The sequence below is a fragment of the Labeo rohita genome, chromosome 8, assembly GCF_022985175.1.
Source record: "Labeo rohita strain BAU-BD-2019 chromosome 8, IGBB_LRoh.1.0, whole genome shotgun sequence".
NCBI classification, from domain to species: Eukaryota; Metazoa; Chordata; class Actinopteri; order Cypriniformes; family Cyprinidae; genus Labeo; species Labeo rohita.
This window is the reverse complement of record NC_066876.1, coordinates 22060379-22081925: the sequence shown is the minus strand read 5'-3', so window position 1 is coordinate 22081925 and position 21547 is coordinate 22060379. Positions and strand designations below refer to the sequence as shown.

General features: G+C 35.4%; 1 protein-coding gene across 3 annotated transcripts in view; it reads right to left on the bottom strand.

Moving 5' to 3' along the window:
* Positions 1 to 13257: 13257 nt before the first annotated feature.
* Positions 13258 to 21547, bottom strand: part of LOC127169804 (nephrocystin-4) — a 229647-nt gene continuing 221357 nt past the window's right edge. For all 3 annotated transcript variants that reach the window (XM_051117429.1, XM_051117427.1, XM_051117428.1), the window contains 3 exons: positions 19715 to 19894; positions 17686 to 17829; positions 13258 to 13975 (listed from right to left, as the gene is read on the bottom strand). In XM_051117429.1, the coding sequence (XP_050973386.1) occupies positions 13835 to 13975; positions 17686 to 17829; positions 19715 to 19894 (465 nt within the window). In that variant the 3' untranslated portion in view covers positions 13258 to 13834. The remainder of the gene's footprint in view (positions 13976 to 17685; positions 17830 to 19714; positions 19895 to 21547) is intronic.

Below are 21547 nucleotides of genomic sequence, written 5' to 3'. Positions count from 1 at the left end.
ATGGAGGCTTGCATTTATTTATTTACACACCTGTGTCGTCGAACTGTTGTATAAATGCAATATCACACTCATAACGGTGCATATATCAGAATGTCTGTGATTACCCCAGCCATACTCATGTGATAGGCCTACAGCTCATATAATTCTTAATATAATTAGTACTAATGATTATTTATTCAATATTAATAAGTCATATTTTTGAGAATGACCTCAACAGACAGAAAGAGGGAGTGAATAATATCTGGCAGCAGAAGTTCTGTCATCATCCACAGGGTAACTCTGCCGTCTCATGTCCTGATTATTCTGGCTGTTTACAGCAAAGGCACATTTTACCATCTATGTTTGGAGAGATAATTACACCTGAGGCCCACAGCACTGCAAAGCATGACTCATTACTCAAAAAAACGTACATTTTAAAAGAAAGCTAGACATGTTTTTTTTGAAGAAAATGTGAGCAGAGCTTACCTCTTTTCTGCGTGTTAGTGCTTTCTAACGGGTCTTAGTGCCTGTGCAAGCACTTAAACAATGGTGTCAACATCTCAGCCACCAATAAAGTATTTATTGGTGTTTTTTGTAATTAGTATGTGTGATTACAAGAATATCAGGCATTAATATGCGATTAAACTATACAGCGATATGGTCACTTGTCTAACAAAATGCATCTTTTCATCTTTCTGGTAATAACTGTCAATTTGACTCTATATAAAAATGCTAAAATTGTCAATAGAAGATTGGATCATTTTACTGAATCGCTCTTTCAATCTCATTTAGCAAAATGTAATTTTGTTCATTTGACAGATGCACTGAATGATCGTTCATGAATGACCCATCACTAATTAAAACACAGACCTTTGACTTCAGCTTGGCAGCTGTGGTAGATGAATGCTGTTTTCTTCAAAGTGTTTGTGTGCGTTATGGTCAGGAGAAACACGCAGTGCATCTGTATAATAATCACACATACAGCAAACTTGAAAGGAGTTGAGCTGTAATTATGCTGGAATAATGCACAGACAGACAGTTTGCACCCACAGTCGCCAGCGCTTACACTTACACCCACTCGCCCACTTCATTTTCCCCATCCGTGCATCCAGTACACAGCATTCATAATGAGACGCAGCAAATCTCTGGTGTCCAGCTCTCAACAGCGCCTGATTTAATCAGAGAGAGAGACACAGAGAAATGCCTTCTTTGAAAACTGTCAAATTATATGAGTAATCAATTAAAATTAATTTAGTTCTACTGGTTCACTTAGTCATTTAACAGACAATAACTCACTCACGCATGTATACCTTTCTTTTTCAGTCATATACATTCATTTTCTCTTTCCAGAGTAGAAAAGACAACGCAAAATGTATTTGAGTTTATGAGTACTTTCATTTGGATTGGCTTTTCATATAAAACATTTGCTCTTCCCTAACAGGATTCATTTACAGGCTAAGAGGATGAACATATTATTGCTTTTGTTCCCAATCCTTCCATTTATAGCCCATTTTTGCTTCTGCCCTGAGAAATATATGCATAGACAGTCACAAAAATCTATTGAACCTGTTTCTGCCTCGAAATAAAAAACAATTAACAAGGCAATTGTGTTTTTTATGTCACAATTTTATGAGATATAAATTCCAAATTACAAGACAAACTTTCCAATTGTGGGGGGAGAAAGTCAAAATTATGAGATATGAATTCAGAATTGCAAGATGTAAAATCTGTTTTGACTTTTTTCTCTCCAATTCGCAATTATCTCATAATTCTACATTTATATCACAATTCTGAAAGTTATTCTCTAAATTCTGAATTTACATCTCAATTTACATTTGCTGAATTTACATTTGCTTGTTTCTCATTAATTAAAAAATTGTTGAGATTTTTTTTATCATATATCTCAGCATTCTGACTTCTCAGAATTACAAAACGTAAACTTGCAATTCTATACTTAGAATTGCATGAAAACAATTTAATGTAATTGCAGACTTATACAATTAGAATCCTAACTTAATTTTCCAAATGTTAAAATTTCTGTTTTTAGAGTGGTCTCAGACTTTTGTAAATTGTGTCTTTATTGGAATCCTACAATGTCATTGACCAAAAATGGTCAAAACCTAAGCTACAGGAATCTATAAAGTGATGCAGAGTTACAGTATGTGTATGAGTAACACAATTAAATGCAACGGTCCTCTGATCTTTATAGACTTTTTTCATTTCCCCTGACTTTCCTCCAGAACTCCTGCCTGTCAGAATCAATGAAAAGGCTCGGTGACACACTAACCAAGTATTATTAGCATAAAAGGGCATTTTGTCTTGTGTGGATCAATTGTTTCTAAAAAACAAAGACCTTGTAATTAAAGCCCAATGTGGAATTTCTTTGGTAGTTCATTGGAAATGAACGCTAGAACGCCAGAGGCCGGGGGATGCAGGGAAAAAAAACCCTAAAGGGGGTTTGAGGTCATTATATCAAGCTGAGCATAGATGGAATCATCATGCAGAGATTTCATTTAATGATCAGCTAAAGATCAAACACGCTTTCACTGTGCATCAGAATCTGATCTGGAGTGCTTCTCACTGCTGACGTGGCCGAGAGAAATGGCACAAAATGAACAAATGCGTTTCTGAGTGGGTCATGAACCAAGTGGAGGTGGATGTGAGGATCATCTCACTTGTATTTTGTGGACCATGAACCTTCTAATGGAGATCTAAAACATTTAAACATCTAATGAGTTAACACTGTTTTTAACCCTAGTAAACATTTTTATTCTAGTGTATCTAGTGCCACAGCTCAACATGACTTTCACAACTAGAACATATTTCAGGATAAACATCCTTAAAGGGACAGTTCACCCAAAAATGAACATTCTGTCATGAATTACTCACCCTCATGTCATTCCAAACCAGTAAGACATTCGTTTATCTTTTTTCATTTATCAAATTAAGATATTTTGATGAAATCCAAGAAGTTTCTGACCCTGTATAGATAGCAACGCAACTACTGTACCACATTCAGACTGCCCAGAAAGGTAGTAAGGACAACATTAAAATTGTCCATGTCCGGTCTGCAACTTTAAAATTCATTTTCATGTACAACTGTAAAGAAAAAGTGTCCAGTATGTGAAAAAGCTTTCATCACCTGCAATTTCAGTTTGAATTTGCTTTGATGTTACAGTAGATTCAGTCTTTGCTCCTAATATTTATTTCGGTGAAGACAATTCAGAAACCTGAAAGGAAAATAAAGAAAGCTTTTTAAGATGTTTGGCACATCAAACAATCACCAGCTTTTGTTCAAGGTCATAGACAATTAAAATCTGTGCATTTCCTTGCAGCACTAAGCATGCTAAGTGAAAACCACAGATTTGCTCTCTTATAAATTTGCGGCTGAAAATAAATTAGAATTACTATTTGCTCTCGGGCAATCAGAGATATTCAGTTATCACAAAACTGTCATTCCAGTGCATATGTCTTTTGTTAAAGGAGACGGCACTGCCAGTTGTAGATACATACAAACAATCCCACTCTTTACCGTGTGCTCGCTGAATGCTCTTTTGTTCAAGCTAATATGTAGACTATGCTTCAGGCCCATTGCTTAAAGTAATGGAATACCAGCGCTGTTCTAATTAGGCTTGAGCCTGATTATTACAGAGGCCTAATTAAAGATATTTCTTCTGCCTCTTATAAAGCTCAGTATGTTTAAGATTCAGCATAAACCTTGGGCAAACACCTGAAGATGAATAACCAGAAAGCCTCTGTATAGAAGAGACAAAAGTAGAGATTCAGAGAAGTTCATCACGACTTCTAACAGAAGAATTATTATTTCTGACTGCATAGATTATATGTAAGAATGCCCTACAGATGCACATTTCCACCTCAGAGTGAACAAAAAGGCAACTGCCACTTCATATCTCACAATGTGATTTTATATCCATTTATTGCAGCTTTTTCATACTTTCAACTTTACATTGTGAGCTATAAAGTAACAATTATGAGAAACAAAGGTGCAGTTATCACTTTATATAGTGATTTCAGATCTGATTTTCCTCAGATTTCTTATTTTACACTTTAGGGGCTTTCAGAGGAACATTTTCATAGTTCCTAGAACTACTGGTGGAAGCTTTTTAGAGTGTTGGCACCACAGGAAATAGGAATGCATTTAGTTCTAGGAACTCTGTTTGGGGGAACTAAATTAGCTCCTACTTCAGAGAAAGGTCTAAAACAGTTATATCCACCTTTTTCTTCAACACGGAAGTAAGCCTATGGGTGAGACATACGGTTCATTATCTGCTTATAGGGAAACAATGAGAAGAATAACAATGTGCAGTAAATGGTAAAACTGTTCGCCTACAAACCAGTGTGTTCATAATTAAGATAATACATTTAAATAATATGGTAAGACACACCAATTTCAATATCAAGCAGCAAAATGAGCTGTTTTGTACAGCTAAAAATAGCTGGACGTGGATAAGACTGGAAACAAGACCTATAAAATGTACAAATGTCTGCACCCATTCTGACACCGTGTCTTAACTACATGCGATGTGGCGCAATTTTTTTTTATGTTAATCAAAGTTTTTGTCCTAACTAAAACAAACCAACAAACTATATGACAGTGATAATCTCAAGTAATGATTATGTGCTTTTTTCAAAATTAAAAGTGTCTAATGTGAGTTTGAATATAATTTTGTGTGACCTTTTAGCCATACTGAAGGCAACAACAGATAGTCTACCTCAGATCTTGAAAATAAATTAGAGCAAAGATGTGTTAAAACGGCGAAATGCAAACCAACAAGCATATTCCATAACATAAGATTGTATCAGTGTGTCAGTATGTACATTTAATCATTTTAAAAGGACTTAATATTTATGAATTAGATAAACTTATGCATTTTGTTGCAAGTGTAACTGGCTTCCAGAAAGAGCCCGCCCACAAACGTTTTTGATTGGCTGTGATATTTGATTGATTCTGTTGCATTGCGTTGTTGTGGACACCAGTGTTGCCAAGTCCGCGGTTTTCCCACGGAATTGGGTTACTTTAACACTGTTGCCATGGGTTGTTTTCGTATATCTCATAATTCATGCCACGGGTTGAAGCAACCCCCAATAACATGATATTTAGCCCCTGGAATGCTAATTTTACCCAGGGAATCCTGCCAAAAAATGTGTATTGTACCCCTCGGAATATGATTTTTACTGGGAGACCCCACTAAAAACACCATTGGGCTACTTTTGGGTTAGTTTTGAGTAGCAATTGGGCAGGTTTTGTTGTGAAAACCTGCCAACCCTGGCGGACACCCAAATTGCTTGTCGCGTCGCATGTAGTTATGCGGCGTTCCAGACAATTCGAAAATTGGATTTTCCTGACCTCCTACTTGGTACCTACACCCCTTGAAGTTGGATTTCCGAGCTGTGAACTCGGCGCAGATCTACCCCAACCTCAGCAGGACGCATCATTTGACATCACTGCTTCCAACTAGCATAGAGTGGAGCTACCTTTTTATTTTTTATATTTTAATTTTATCGTTTCGTCAGCTGTTTTCAAAACGAAATTAAGCAGTATGGATTTTTTTCTTTTGTTTTTGTCATAATTGACAGAAATATGTTAACGTGAAGTGTGATTGACTAGAACACACTGAAGTTGGAAGTGGAATATTTCAACTTAGAGGTTCCCACTTCCGACCTTGCCTGGAACGTAGCATTAGGACAGGGTGTTATGGGAAGAAAAAGGTGGACAAGAACTATCAGTGAGTGACGTTAGGTATTCGCTAATTTGGCCAAACACATACAAAACACCGGGCTGCACAATTAATCGAAGGCGATTGTCATGCGCTTCTTTCAGTGAAGCCGGATGTGTAATTAATAGTAAATCTGTAGGTGCTTTCAGATGGAGCAGCATTTAGTACACAGAGCTGTAGTTCACTGAAAAGCTACAGTATATTGTGTTCATCATCCCAAACGATTTAATTGCGCGATTATGAAATTGAAAGGAATCGTTTGTGATAATGACTGCTGTTTGCATAGCTTCTCAGTGAACTACGGCTCTGTGTAGAAATGCTGCTACATCTGAAAGCATGTGAAAATACCACATTTAATAACGTTTTAACTCCAAACTCATTTCATAACATCAGTCAAGTGTTTAAAATAAATCCTTCTGTGAGATGATGTGGCTTTTTACAGAGTAAGGCATGCATAGTATTCTAAGCAGTGATAAAGGCATTGCATTATTATATACTGTATTATAAGGAAAATTATAATAAGAGCTCAGATAAATCATTCATTGTTGTAGTTGTGTGTTAGTCACGAAGGACCCTTTGAAGGACCCTTTTCACAAGACTGTGATGATGTCTATGGGAAGGATGGTAAATTTGACATCGGTCTCTCTCAATTTTTTTCCTTTGAAAGTCATGAAAACACTACTGTGGAGTTTTTCTTTTGTTATTTGGGCAAATGGGAATGCAAAAAACATATCTGTGGTACTCTCCCATTCACTGCTCTCGGTTTTACCCAACTATGACGACTTTCGTTATGAGAAACCTGGAAATGTGAGAAAGGGTCATTTCCGGGGTGGCTTTTTTAGGCGTATTTGGAGTTTCCGTACGAGAGCACCCTCTGGCCTTCGGACGGAGATTTCCTGCTGATCAAAGAACCGTGCTTCACCGAAAGATACCCATGACAATTGCAGCTTTTTATTAATCGTACAGCCCTACCGGATACCCGGCATTTTCAAAAAGCCATGTAAAATATTTACTCCACGAACATGGGAAAACAACGATAATGGCATTTAGCTACCTGTCGTCTGCAGCGTTGTGTTCTTTTCTTAGCTTCGATGATATGTTACACTTTAAGTTGTCATCGGAGGTTTAATCGGAATTTCAATCGCGTACATTGTGCATTTACATTCCATTTCCACTATCACGAAACCCACAACAAAAAACAGCTCCGATGGCGGCGTCCTCCATTCACCGGTTGTTGACGTTTTAAAATGCCCCGAATAAAGACGTCGCTGTCGCCCGCTTCAGAGTTCCTGCTGCCGGTGCGAATGCAACCAGGAAAATGGCCCGAGGGACAAACTGGCTCTCTAGACCAGCCTAGAGAACCAATGCTGGCTTTTAGAACTACGCTGTGCAATTATGACTTAATATTGCACAATGTGATCTTTATATTTCTTATTTTAAACTTTACCTGTCAATTCATTTTTTCACTCTGGGGCTGAAACAGGCTTCCATATGATCTAAAGTGCCAGGACAACACTGAAACAGTTTAAGAGTACATAAATGTGCAAAACAAAAGTTTGGTAATATCATCAATGACATGCAAAAGAAAGTCTTACTACAGTCAAGGAGTGGTGACTACTCACTGTAATTAGTGCTATGAGCTGTAATTAGGACTATATGGCGGTCTCCTTGCCGCCTGAGCCCAGCCTTATTTGATTATAGGTGAATTAGAGTACATTTCCAAAAGGCACAGTGTTGTTGCCTGTTTATGATGATGCGACTTTCTTATTTGCTAAACGCTCTTTCTATCATGCACTTACTTGCAATTATCATGTAATTATCTGAGTGCTTCTCCAAAGAGAGCAAACAAACAAAACGCATACAGAGTGGTGACATCAGCATCTTAACAATAGAAATACTGGTCCATTTGTGCTGGAGTCTGTGTGGCAGAAATAACAGGCTGTTGTCAGTGGACACTGCTGGGAAAGAATAAAAAGCGACTGAGGCATTGTATTTAGCATTGTTTTCTCATCTACAATATAGCTGTGTGAAGCTTTAGGGAGAAAATCACTAAGGCTAGAAAGTTTTCTAAAGACATGAATGCTCAAATCGGATTTGTACTTAACTCGAACATAGAGAAATATTTTCAAGGTATTTCATTTGGTGTTGATCCTTTTAAATTATTCATATACTTAGTTCTAAGGCCCTGAAAACACGAGAAAGCCTGGCTTAGATGATATGATGTAATATTCCATTTAAAAGTGTCAAAACTTCAATACACTTCATACAACTTAACTTAAACTACCATTGGAAGTACAAAACACTTCCTAAGAGTAAAGACTTGCTTTGACTTGGATGAGTCTCTACTGTTTTGTAAAGTACAGCTGACCTTCACCTGTGTGTCATCATTAGGAGATACGTGTGACCAGACAGTTTAGTTCTGACTCGTCTCCGCATCAAAGCGATGCTTGTTTTTACCTTCAGCAAGCTCAGTAGACCATCCACAATTTACTTTGTAGGTTCTTTCCTTTTTTCCCCCGAGCCCTCTAAGAGGATAAACCAAGGCCAAAATACTGAAAATATAATCAGCACAACTAAATGAATCACAAATATGAATAGTGTTTTAAAAGTGTTGCAGCTGAAGAAAAAGAGGAAATAAATAAATGAAATAAAGTCAGTCTCTGAAAATCATTTAATGTGTGATTTTCTAGGCAAGACTTTTCTCAAGGTGAACTATTACTCCACATTTCGCTGATGTGTTGAGAAAATTCACCTCCTGATACCATCTGAAAAAAATCAATTACTTACATGTTTTTGTCATATTTCCAATATTTTCAAGGTAAATTACTCAGGATGGATATTCAGTTTCAACATAGAGGGAATGACTCATTTAAGTTTTGCAATGGAACAAAAATTGAATGTGTCATTACCATTCACAGCAGCTTTGGATCAAACGTTAAACTTAATTTGAGAAATACGACCTCAATGATGTACAACAGACTTACGATCATTTGTAAAAATGACTTTTTGTAAGAGCAAAAATATTAGGTATAAGCACTTCCTGTAAAGTACTGTATTTTAAAAAAGCACATATAATTCATAAAACAGACCTCCCATTTATCAAAAGCATATGCAATACACAAAAGAAGCGGTTTAAAAAATATAAAATAAATTAAATAATACTTCAGATTAGGGAACAACAGTGTTGCCAAGACCACGGTTTTCCCGTTTTTCATGTCCGACCCCAATAATGTAATATTTAGCCCCTGGAGTGCTAATTTTACCAAGGGAACCCAGCCAAAAAGTGTGTATTTTAACCCCCCAGAATGCAGAATTTTAACAGGGGACCCCCTCAAAATGCGATTGGGCGGGTTTTGTTGTGAAAACTTGGCAACCCTGGAGAACACATATTCACATTTTAGTACAGTTTTCCCCTCAGTAGTTAGTAAGGTAGTTGTTAAGTTTAGGTATGGGGTCGGGCTAAGGGATCTAGAATTTAGTCATGCAATATAAAGCATTAATATGTGCCTAATAAGTACTAATAAACAGCCAATATGCTATTAATATGCATGCTAATATGCTATAGTTAACAGTGAAATTTTTTGTTGAAAATTGTTTTTTCTTTTTTTTTTAATAAATCTTAATCTTATATTTGCAAATTTGCATTTCAATTACAATATAAAATCACTATAAAACTATTATTTTAAACAAAATATTTTTATAGTTTTATTTCATGATTGTAAATTTATAAAAAGCTAAGAATTACAACTCACTGTTCAAAGTTTATATTCATATATGACTTGTCAACAGCTGATCGAAGTCAGGTTAATGCGGTGTATTAATTATGAAAATATAAGAAAATAGTAGGAAGGTGAGAACTATAAGAATTCATAAAGAAAAAATGCATTGCAGGAATGCATTGCAAAAAATGACAAAAAAACATTAATAACAAATTCAAACATTTGCATTTGCAGGACTTGAGGCCCCAGGCAGTCGCTGGCCCCAGGCAATGATCCCTCTAGCCCAAGCCACAATCTCCTTGAATGTACTCAACTTGAATCAAAATAGTACACATCTAAAGCTACAAAGGCTCTCCTAAGCTCAGAGAGCCCAAATGAAAAAGAGAGTGAGGGACAGCATGTGCCATAGAAAAGACAGGGGCTGTTATTTGGATACACACACACACAAACCCACCATCAGATATGTGGTTTCCAGGCATTCTGTTTTATTGCTTTCCCCTCTTCCACGCTCTCTTTTCCATCATGGTAAGGGCTGCCCTCTACAGGCCGATAAGACTCACAAGAACTAAAAGTAAGGTGATGACGACGTCAACGGCGACGGGAGGAAATTGATGCGTGTTACAAACACGCTCCATATGTTCACCCAGATCTGCTCATTAAGACACCACTGCGTTAACTGCTGCTGAGATAATCTATTCTCTACCAGAGAGAGACGGAGAGTTAAATCCTACGCTCTACCAGAAAGCTTCTCCTCTTAACCTTCGTCTCAACACCTCTCCATCAACCTCGCTCGCACTCGTTCTCTCCCTTCCTCCCTCCGCTCAAGTCTTCTCAAACTCACACTTTCAAATCTCCTCTCATTCTCACTCGCCAAAAATACACTATTTCACACCAGCGCTCAGATTTATGTACACACGTGCGCAGCGAGCGAAATCAGCCTGACTCTCGGAGCCCGTTAAGCCCTCGTGACGCACCTCGGAGGAAGATGATACATTTTCATTGGGTCTTTGATAGCATTTCCTACTCCTTCTGCTCGCACGCAAGCGGCAGCAAAGCTCTCCGAGCAGCACCTAACAACATCAAGGCGCTGTCTCTGCCGAGACTGTTTCTCAGTGTGTGTGTCTCAGGAAAATGCATATACACTGGAAAAAAAACCTTACACAAACAGTGTGTCAACTGTTTGTGGACAGCGAGGGCCTTTCTGAACAACATCCGAGAGGGAAATCCCACAATGCACTTCACCAGTACTGAAATTAGGCTGTGAAGTGTTTGAGTGGGTGTGCCAAGGTAAGTGTAGGGTCTTTAGGAAGCATTAAAGGGCCTTAGGAGTGATCGCCACCGTTTGTTCTGCCACTGTGGATTCTGGAGGGAAATGTAAAAGTGAAGTACAGGGATATAAACATAGAAAGCATAGAAAACCACTGTGCCAGTAGGCCTGAAATAAACTGAAGATCTATCGCACTTCTACACACACAAACACATACATATAGTGGGGTCTAAAAGTTTGAGAGCACTGGAGAAAATGTTTCTGGCATTTTTCTAATTTCATACATTTTCATTGCAAATTATATTATCAGCATAACCATTTGCGAGAAAACGTGGAATGAACTGAAAGCAGAATTGAAAAATTATCAGAGTGACTTATTATTTGGTTCATCCCCCATTTGTTTTAATGAGAGCAGCACTCCAGCTGCCTGAATTTCACAAAATCCTGTAACAACCTCTTGATTTTGCCTCTAATACAAAAAAGGTTATTTAAAAAATAAATATTATTTCTGTAAACTTATAAGACATACGTTACTGGACAAAAGTCTGAAGTAGGAAGGATTTTCTCTTAGGTTCACCCTGGCTGCATTTATGCTCAAAAATACAATAAAAACAGTAATATTTTAAAGTACTGTTACTTATGTTTTCTATTTTAAAATGTTATTTATTCCTGTGATCAAAGCTGAATTTTCAGTATCATTACTGCAGTCTTCAGTGTCACACGATCCTTTAGAAATCATTCTAATATGGTGATTTGGGTCTCAAGTAGCATTTCTTAATCTTATCAAAGTTAAAACCAATTTTCTTGATACATTTGATGAACACAGTTCAAAAGCACAGCGTTTATTTGAAATAGAAATCTTTGGTAACATTATAAATGTCTTTACTTTTAATCAGTTTAAAGGATTAGTTCACTTCCAGAATGAAAATTTCCTGATATTTTACTCACCCCATGTTCATGTCTTTCTTTCTTTAGTCGAAAAGAAATTAAGGTTTTTGAGAAAAACGTTCCAGGATTTTTCTCCATATAGTGGACTTCAATGGGGATTAACGAGTTGAAAGTTCCAACTGCAGTTTCAATGCAGCTTCAAAGGGCTCTACACGATCCCAGCTGAGGAATAAGGCTCTTATGTAGCGAAACAATTAGGCACTTTCTTAAAAATAAATAAATGAATAAAAAGTATATACTTTTTAACCACAAATGCTCATCTTGCACTACAGGGCTCCTATACATTTTTCCTTTCAAAATTCCATACTTTTCCAGACTAAAATTTCTAAAAATTTCAATTTACTTTCAGCTTTATATTTGGTATATAGTAGAGTCATTTGTAAATATTTTTATTTTTTATTGAATATTTTTAATATGTACACTTCTTATTATTTTTATTTAATATTTTACAGAGCCTTTAAAATAACAACAACAACAAAAAAACAGACTTTAAAATGCACACAAGAAACTTTTTTTTGTGCCCTCAAGAAACCATTCACATGCGCATGGGATTTTTTTTTGCATGCTTACACATTACAATTTCTAGTTTTGTATAAACTATTTCATTTGTGCATCACTGCCATCTTACTATGAATAAAACAAGAGCATGAATGCACATTAATGAACGGAGATCTGCTCGCTCAAAATTTGGCTTTTCTTATGGTAGTACCTCTAATATCAAGGCCTAATGTCCAAATCCTCTGTGGCGACAGAGGAACCATGACATGAAATGGGCTGATGGCATAAAATTTGCCAAGGGGTCTATAAAAAAGACTGGTACTGTAAAAAAGTGTTTAAAGTTTGGCTTTCGTTAGGGCAGTATGCCATATTTTAAGGCTTTAGGTCTCTTAAATGCATAGTGTGTGGTGGCCAAGAGACCACACTGCGAAATAGGCCGATGGCACAATGGATGGATCAGCGTACATTGTCCTATATGCTAAGTTGAAAGGTTTCTTGTGAGCACATAAAAGTCTGCATATTTTTTATTTTTGCAAAGGTCCCTGAGGCTACGTAATACAGTGCTAAGAATATAAAGGTGTAGTTTTGCTAGATAACACTTATTCCTTGGCTGGGATCGTGCAGAGCCCTCTGCAGCTACATTATAACTGCAATTTGGACCTTCAACCCATTGGCCACCATTGAAGTCCACTATATGGAGAAAAATCCCGAAATGTTTTCCTCAAAAACCTTCATTCCTTTTCGACTGAAGACAGAAAAATAAACATCTTGGATAACATGGAGGTGAGTAAATTATCAGGAAATAAGGAAACATCAATCAGTATTCCAAATTCTAGTTTTTCAGTGTGGCCTCAGAACTTCATACCGCACAATATATTTCCTGTACATTCTCTCTTACGTTCCTCTATTATTTTCCTCCCTTCTTCCATGTCTGGACTGGTTAGTTGGCAGGTTATGTGGTTGTTGTCAGACTCGATCAGCTGTAGCTCTAATAAGAGCCAGGAGATTAGTCCACAGATGTTAATGGAAACCCTTCACAACTACTGCAAACACACATACTGTTCACACAAACACACACAGCACAGCATGTCATGATTAATACAAAGAATCATACTCAGTCTTTTTTTTATTGATGCTAATAAAAAAAACAGTAAAAAGAATGGATGACTGCATTTTCTTCCCCCCAAATTAAGCACTCTATTGTCAGTGAGTGCGAACATAACACTCTAAACAATTAATAAAATAAAATGATTGGTCATACAAACACATCTCACTTTTTGAAGATCTAGAGCTGAAGTCCTGGGCAAGTGGCCATCCACTCTCCGCAGCTAATGACACATCACAGCAGGGATTCGGCATAACGGTAAACACACACATCAAGTGCGCCGATATGAGCATCAGAATCTCTTCTCGGTTTCAAGCCTTCAGCACCGCAGGGTAGTTTTACTCCAGTGCACGTGAGAGACATTTTACTCCGTGTATTGGAGTTAACCTTACTTACTGTCTGAATTTATATATAGAGTGTTTGGTCTGTACTGCAATACGTCATCTTATTTGGATCAACCTATCACACTGTATAAGCAAAAATACATGTTCACGATGTGAGTAAATCCACATCGATCTGCTGGTTTAAGGTGTGTTTGTGGGCAAAAGCAGAAGGTGTAATGCAGGGTGATGGTGTTGTGCTATCTGTATTGGACCCTAACACAGTAAGTGTCCTCGTTCTTATCCTGTTTGTCATTGATAAAGACGAGAATCTCTTCCATGCCGGGGTTCTGACTTGGAGCAAAGCGCAGGCCGATGGTGTAAAGCTCCCCTCCCCCAATCTAAAACACACACACACATATACAAATTAAAAGGTATGTATTCGTACATATGCACGCTGGAAGTACAGGAATGTGAACATAAAGAATCAGGTCAAACATTTTATTTATTTATAATGAAACTTGTTCTGACTGAAAACTGATTTTCGATTCCCAAATCTAGGGAATTAAAGAAAGTTTAGGAATCAAAAAACAGTTTTCAGCCATAACCAGTAAAACATAAATAAATAAATAAATAAAATAAACAATATAAATGTTTACTTAAGACATTTCTACCATATATATACTGTACACAGTGTATAGAATTTACAGTACATTTTCCCCTTAAGACTGTAAATTCCATAGTGTTTTTTCTACACTATATATAGAGAAGTACACACACACACACACACACACACAGACATATATATATATATATATATATATATATATACACACTACCGTTCAAAAGTTTGGGGTCAGTACATTTTTATTGTTTCTTTTTTTTTTTTTTTTTAAGAAATTAATACTTTTACTCACCAAGGATGTATTAAGTTAATAATTAAAAGTTTATCAAAAGTTAATAATAAATAATTTACATTGTTATAAAATATTTATATTTTGAATAGACACTGTACTTTTTAAACTTGTTATTCATGAAGGAATCCTGAAAAAAAAAAAAAAAAAAAATCACAGGTTCCAAAAAATATTTGGCAGCACAACTGTTGATATTATCCAACACTGATCATTCTAATAATAAATCTGCATATTAGAATGATTTCTGAAGGATCATGTGACACTTAAGACTGGAGTAACAGCTGATAAAAATTCAGCTTTTCATCACAGGAATAAATTCTATTTTAAAGTATGTTAAAATAAAAAACATTATTTTATATTGTAAAAACATTTTGCAATATTACTGTTTTTTTTTTATATATATATTTTTAATCAAATAAATGCAGCCTTGATGACCATAAGAGACTTCTTTAAAGACTATTACAAGTCTTACTGACCCCAAACTTTTGAACGGTAGTGTATATATTTATATATATATATACACACACACACACACACACATATATATATATAATTTTTTTTTCTGTGCTATTGTCATTTTTTACTTAGACTGAATTATATACTGTTATTTCTACCATATATATATAATGTAGAAATAACACTATAGAATAGAAATAACACTACAGAATTTAATCTTAATTTTTTCCCCCAAATTCTTTACAGTGTTATTTCTACACTATATATTGAAAAGTACGCAGAATCAATTTTTTTTGCTTTTGTCTTTAAGACTAAATTCTGAAAGACTGACAGTATTATTTCTACACTATACACTATACATGTAGAAATAACACTGTATAGAATTTAAAGTCTTAAGTAAAAAAAAAAATAATAATAAAAATTACAAAAGCACACACAAAAAAATAAACATTCTCTCTCTATGTATACTAATCTATATATAGTGTAGAAATATATATATAGTGTGGAAATAACACAAAAGAATAGAAATAATAGAATAGAATTTACAGTCATATATATCTTTATATATATATTTATTTAGAAATTTGTTACAATAAACAAGTTATAATTTTTCTGTGCTTTTGTCATTTTTTACTTAATGCTGTAAATACTATCCAGTGTTATATACAGTGCTATATATAGTGTAGAAAACACACTGTACAGAATAGAAATAACACTGTAGAATTTACAAAACAAAGTTGTTCTTTTCCTCCCTCCGATTTTATTAGGAATTAGAGGAAGTTTAAGAATCAAAAACAAGTTTTCAGCCATAACCAGTTAAAAAAAAAGAAACCTATATAAATGTTTCCTTATAACATTTCTATATGTTGTATATCTATAAATACTGTATATAGTGTAGAAATAACAGTATTTAGAATTTACAGTAATTTTTCCCCTTAAGACTGTAAATTCTATACAGTGTGTTTTCTACACTATATATAGTGTGTGTGTGTGTGTGTGTGTGTATATATATATATATATATATAGGGAGAGAGAGAGAGAGCTTTTTTAATTCTTAGTTATAGTAAACAAGTTTCAATTGTTCTGTGCTTTTGTCATTTTTTTCCTTAAGACTGTAAATTCTATATACACAATTGAGCTTTATTTGTATTTAGTTTTGAAATATTTTGACAATATTTCAATATTTTGGTTTTGAAACATTTTATTTTACAGCTTTATTTCAATTACCAAAATTTGTTTTTCATTAATCATTAAGTTTTAATGATTAATTGCTCTATAGCGTCTGAATTCTTCAGCCAACATGGTCAGAATCCCTTACTAAAACACGATCAATACTCATTTGATTTTCTGTTTGCAAAATCATTATTTTTAAAAGAATCATTAAAGCAAATGTTCATCCAAATATTAATCTTCCGTAATCATTTACTCACCCTCATGTGGTGGTAAACCTGAACCACTTTCTCTCTTCCATGGAACACTAAAAGACAACTGTCCTTTTCGTTGTTTTTTTTTCTCCGTTCAGATTCAAAATGTATGCAAAAGCACCATAAAAATAAAAAAGTGGTCCATACGACTATACTCCAAATCTCCTGTTGTCATACGATTAAATTCCTATTCCTGTGTTGTAACCGAAATTGCACTCCAGTGTTTAGAGGAAGATGAGAGAAATTGCTCTCTCTTTGTCTTTATACATTATCTCTAATGGCTGACTAAGACATATGGAACACCGTTGAGGATTTAGTTCATAATCTCCTCAAAAGCACGCACATATCGATTCCTCCGTTGTCTTTTGGCTCTGCACCTATTTTACGATGACACAGTTGTTATTTCTCAAAGAGAGAAAAAAGCAACATCTCCAGTCCGCATTTTTCAAAAATATAGACGCCATAAATCCAGTGCGAGAGAAGATAATTGAAGCCGTGTTGACTAGCAAGAAAATGGAACAGGCCATTTCCTTTCTTTATGAGCTTCACCGCCTTTATTTGACGCTGAGGTATCATTAATCCATTGTGTTCAATACTGTCACTTGCATATTTCTTATTGTTTCGCTATTTATTGCCCAGATATGGGAGGTGAAACTTACTAAACCATACAGGGATCAATGAGGGCACTGAATGATGAAATTAACATTTTACCCCGATCTGTTTTACACCGTTTCTGTGCAAAATGATGATCAGGAAAAATTACTTTGTGACCCCCAAAGCCACAGTAATATATCCGAGACACTGTCCCTGTGGCTAACTAATGTTCTCTGTCTCCATCTGGAGTAATAGCCAACGGTCGCGTATCGATCACCTAATCAATTAACAGCTTTTAATTGAAGTCTAACGTAGAGCTGTAAGACCCACACGCATCATTCCAAGCCCTCAAGGTGAGAGAGATATTGACGTTCCCAGGCTGACTGTGAGAATCTCTATCTTTCTGTCCCATTTTTTTTGGACCGCAGCTTTATGGTTTCCTCAGGGGGCCGGCGTTGCGAGAGGAGCCGGGGCACAAATTGAGTTCTCCACTATACAGAGAACTTCACATACTGTGAAACGTGTCTAAGAATGACAGTTTAGACGGACACAAATTGATTCCTAGACAGAGGCATGTCAAGATCCTTCTCCTCTGGGCTCCAGACACCTTCCCGTTGAACGGGGCTTTAAAAATATGGTTTGTCTTCAGTGTTAAACAGCAGAGCCTCCTGACAAAGTTTGAGATCTGTTGATAGAAGAAGAATTAGCTTTGGGTTTTCTCACCTGAAATTGCTCCTCTTTAAACTGAAGCAGGTCTGGGCGATCCGTGCGAAGATTGAATACTCTGGAGGAAGAGTAGGGGTTTGTGAAACTGATTTTCTTATTGCTGCCCTTCCCTCCATCTACAGGAACGCTGATTTCAAACGCCTGGGGAGATCAAAGCACATACCGAGAGACGTACTGTAAAATAACTGAAGTAAAAACGTCAGGTTTAAATCACTGCCGCTGACTTCATGCACCACATCCTCTGTCACAGGGCTGAAATTTAAAGACCTGTTCAGTTCTTGCCATTGCCCTGATAAAAATCTGCATAATCTGAGAAAAACGGTCACTGTGGACTATGCATCACATCACACTTATGGGAAAAAAGTGTCAGTTTTGTTGCTCTCTCGTTACTAAAGGTAAACCCATTTTATTGGACACTCTATATTAGCACTCACTGTATAGTTGCTAGCACTTTATATAGATAAATATAGAGATAAATGACATAATGAAGTAGTTACAGACACACACTAAATGCACAGTATATATATATATATATATATATACATATACACATACATACATACACACACACACATATACACTATCTATAGGAAACCTTACAACTTTCTTCATAGATATATAATTATATTAAAATATCACATCTACTTCTAGTTTTTTGTGTGCTGTGCATGAACTAATATTATTATTAGTTCACATCACATATTTACATTTCATTTATGCATTTGGTAAACACTTTTATCCAAAGTGAGGTTAACTGCTTATTATTTCATGCTTTCCCTGGGAACTGTATCCATGATGTTGACATTGTTAGTGCTATGCTCTTCTGTATGACCTGTATGAAAATGTTAATTTGCTGTAATAAAACAATATTTTTTAATAATACTAATTACTATTTACATATACAAATTTGGGGTTGTTAATTTTTTTAAATACATTTTTGGAATGTTTTTGAAAGAAGTCCCAAAAAATACACTAAAAGAGTAACCTTGTGAAATATTATTTATTATTATTAAAATAACCATTTTCTATTTTATAGGATTCTTTGATGAATAGATAATTTTAAAGAAATTTATTTTTAATAAATGCTGTCCTCAGCACTTCAGATTACTCAGAATTGAGTTTGTCTTACAATTCTGAGAACAAAAAATCAGAATTGTGAGACATAAACTCGCAATTCTGAGAAATTAAGTCTGAATTAAGTGATACAAACTCAATTGCGAGTTATAAAGTCGAAATTGGCAGATATAAACTCGCAATTCTGAGAAACTCACAATTCAGAGAAATAAACTCGGAATTTTGACTTTATTTCATCTCACAACTGTGAGAAAAAAAGTCTGGATTGCGAGAAAAAAAAGTCAAAATCGCAAAACCTAAACTCACATTTGCGAGAAAAAAGTCAGAATTGTGAGTTTATATGCTAAAAAAGTCAGAATTGTGAGATAAAAACATTTACATCTTGCGATTCTGAGATTCACAAGAATTGTAGGTTTACATCTTGCATATATCTTGTGAGATATAAACTCACAATAGCAAGTTAGAAAGTCAGCATCGCAAGATGTAAACTTGTAATTCTTATTTTTTCTCAGAATTGCAAGTTATGAAGTCAGAACAACAAGAAAAAAAATATATATAAACGGGATATAAACTCGCAATTGTGAGAAATAAACCTTTTTTTTTTTCGCAACTGCGAGTTTGCATCTTGCAATTCTGAATTTTTCTTCCTCAGTTCTAAAGTTCAATTCTCAGGAGAAAAAACTGATATGTTCTCAGAATTGCGAGTTTATATCTTGCAATTCCGAACTAATAATTGTGAGACCTTTAAAAAAAAAAATTTCAGTAACCTTGCTGAATAAAAGTATTCAAGTAAACAAATCTTACTGACCCCAAGAGTTTGAATAGTAGAGTAAATAGGTACCTAAAGGTATATATATATAGGTATTATAGTCACAAATCAATTTTTCTAAGGAGAAAATGAATGTTGTTGAACCCTACTGTTGCTCTCTATTGATACAGTTTGCTTACTCACCTTGGAGATGACAGGCTGTCGGCATGTGATGCACAGCAGCCAGGAGGCAACTAGCTGCCGAGTGTCCACATCAACTACATTGAGGTAAAAGAAACGGCTTCCAGGGCGCAGAGCCCTCAGGCCCACGCAGACATCCTGAACTCCCTGAGCAGGAAGAGCAAAAACTTCACCCGGATCCACCTGGAACACACAAATCTTATGATCACAGAGCTTCTGGCATCAACCACAGAAAACAGCAAACCCACACAGCAAAAAACAACTTCAGGGAAACCCTCCTCTGCAGAAATTCAGAAAACACATGGCTGCACCTGAAGCCTATAATGTATAGCTACTTTGCCTCATCATCTTTTTTGGCACCTGCTGTACGACATTAGCACACGGCCAATTAAACCAACAGTAAGGCCTCTACGTTCACACAGCGCACTGTTGACATGGGAGCTGCAGTATTTGCTTTGCTTGCATATTTCGGATAACAGGAAATACCCATTTTGAGATTTATGATGCTCGTATAATCCACGTGTTCCAGTATTCTGTATGAATCTGCATTAAAACTCTGCTTTCTTTGCTGTGGTGTGCTGAACACAGGAAGTTAATGATACTGCTGCAGCCAAAAAAGTTTTATTGTTTTTATCCTCCTTAATGTATTTGCCTCGCTCACACAAGTTTAACTACATCTGACTCCACTGCTCATATTTTTTGGGATGCAAAACTTTATATTTTCATACTTGACTATTTGCCTTGCAGTCCTTTAATGTGGCAACTGACAGATAATCAGCAAATATATAGGCTAAAGAGGCTGAACAAATAAGTATGCTAAAATCCTCCTCTGAGTAATTGCATCTCTAAATCAATCTCCTGTTAAATCACCGATGGATGGGAAAAATAATACATTGTTTTCTGCAATTGATATAGACAATTTAACATATAAAAACAATACATTTTAAATGTATATAATGTATATAATGGCTTCACTTTTGTTGTTTTTTTTATAAAAATTGTTATAATATTAATTATGATCTGTACTTGTTAGGAAACAAAAAAAACAAAAAACAAAAACAGTGCTATGATGTTAAGTTTGGGATTATTAAATGCTAAAACATCACTGCTTTAAAACTGAATGTTGCATGGTTATAAGTATTATTTTACATAATTTTTTAAATATAACCTTCAGGTTATGGAAGCCCATTTTTTCTCCTCAAAACTTGACTTTCTTACTCGCAATTGCGAGTTCACATCTCACAATTATGAGAAAAAAAGTCAGAATTGCAAGATATAAACTCGCATTTGAAAGACAAAAAGTCAGAATTGTGAGTTTGTATCATGCAATTCTGAGGAAAAAGTAATTGTGAGTTTGTATCTCAGAATTCTGACTTTATAACTCACAGTTGCAAGTTTATATCTCAATTCTGAGAAAAAAAAATCAAAATTGCAAGCTTTTATCATGCAATTCTGAGAAAAAAAGTAATTGTGAGTTTATCTTGCAATTCTGACTTTATTACTCATAATTGAGAGGTTATATCACACAATTCTAATAAAAAGTCAGAATTGTGAGTTTATATCTCAGTTCTGAGAAAAAAGTCAGATTTTGCTAGAAAAAAGTCTGAACTGCAAGATATAAACTTGCATTTGCAAGACAAAAAGTCAGAATTGCAAACTTGTATTGTAATTCTGAGAAAAAGAAGTAATTGAGTTTACAATATATCTCGCAATTCTGACTCTATAACTTACAATTGCGAGTTTATATCTCACAATTCTGAGAAAAAGTCAAAATTGTGAGAAAAAAGTCAGAATTGCGAGTTTGTATCATGCAGTTATGAGAAAAAAAAGTAATTG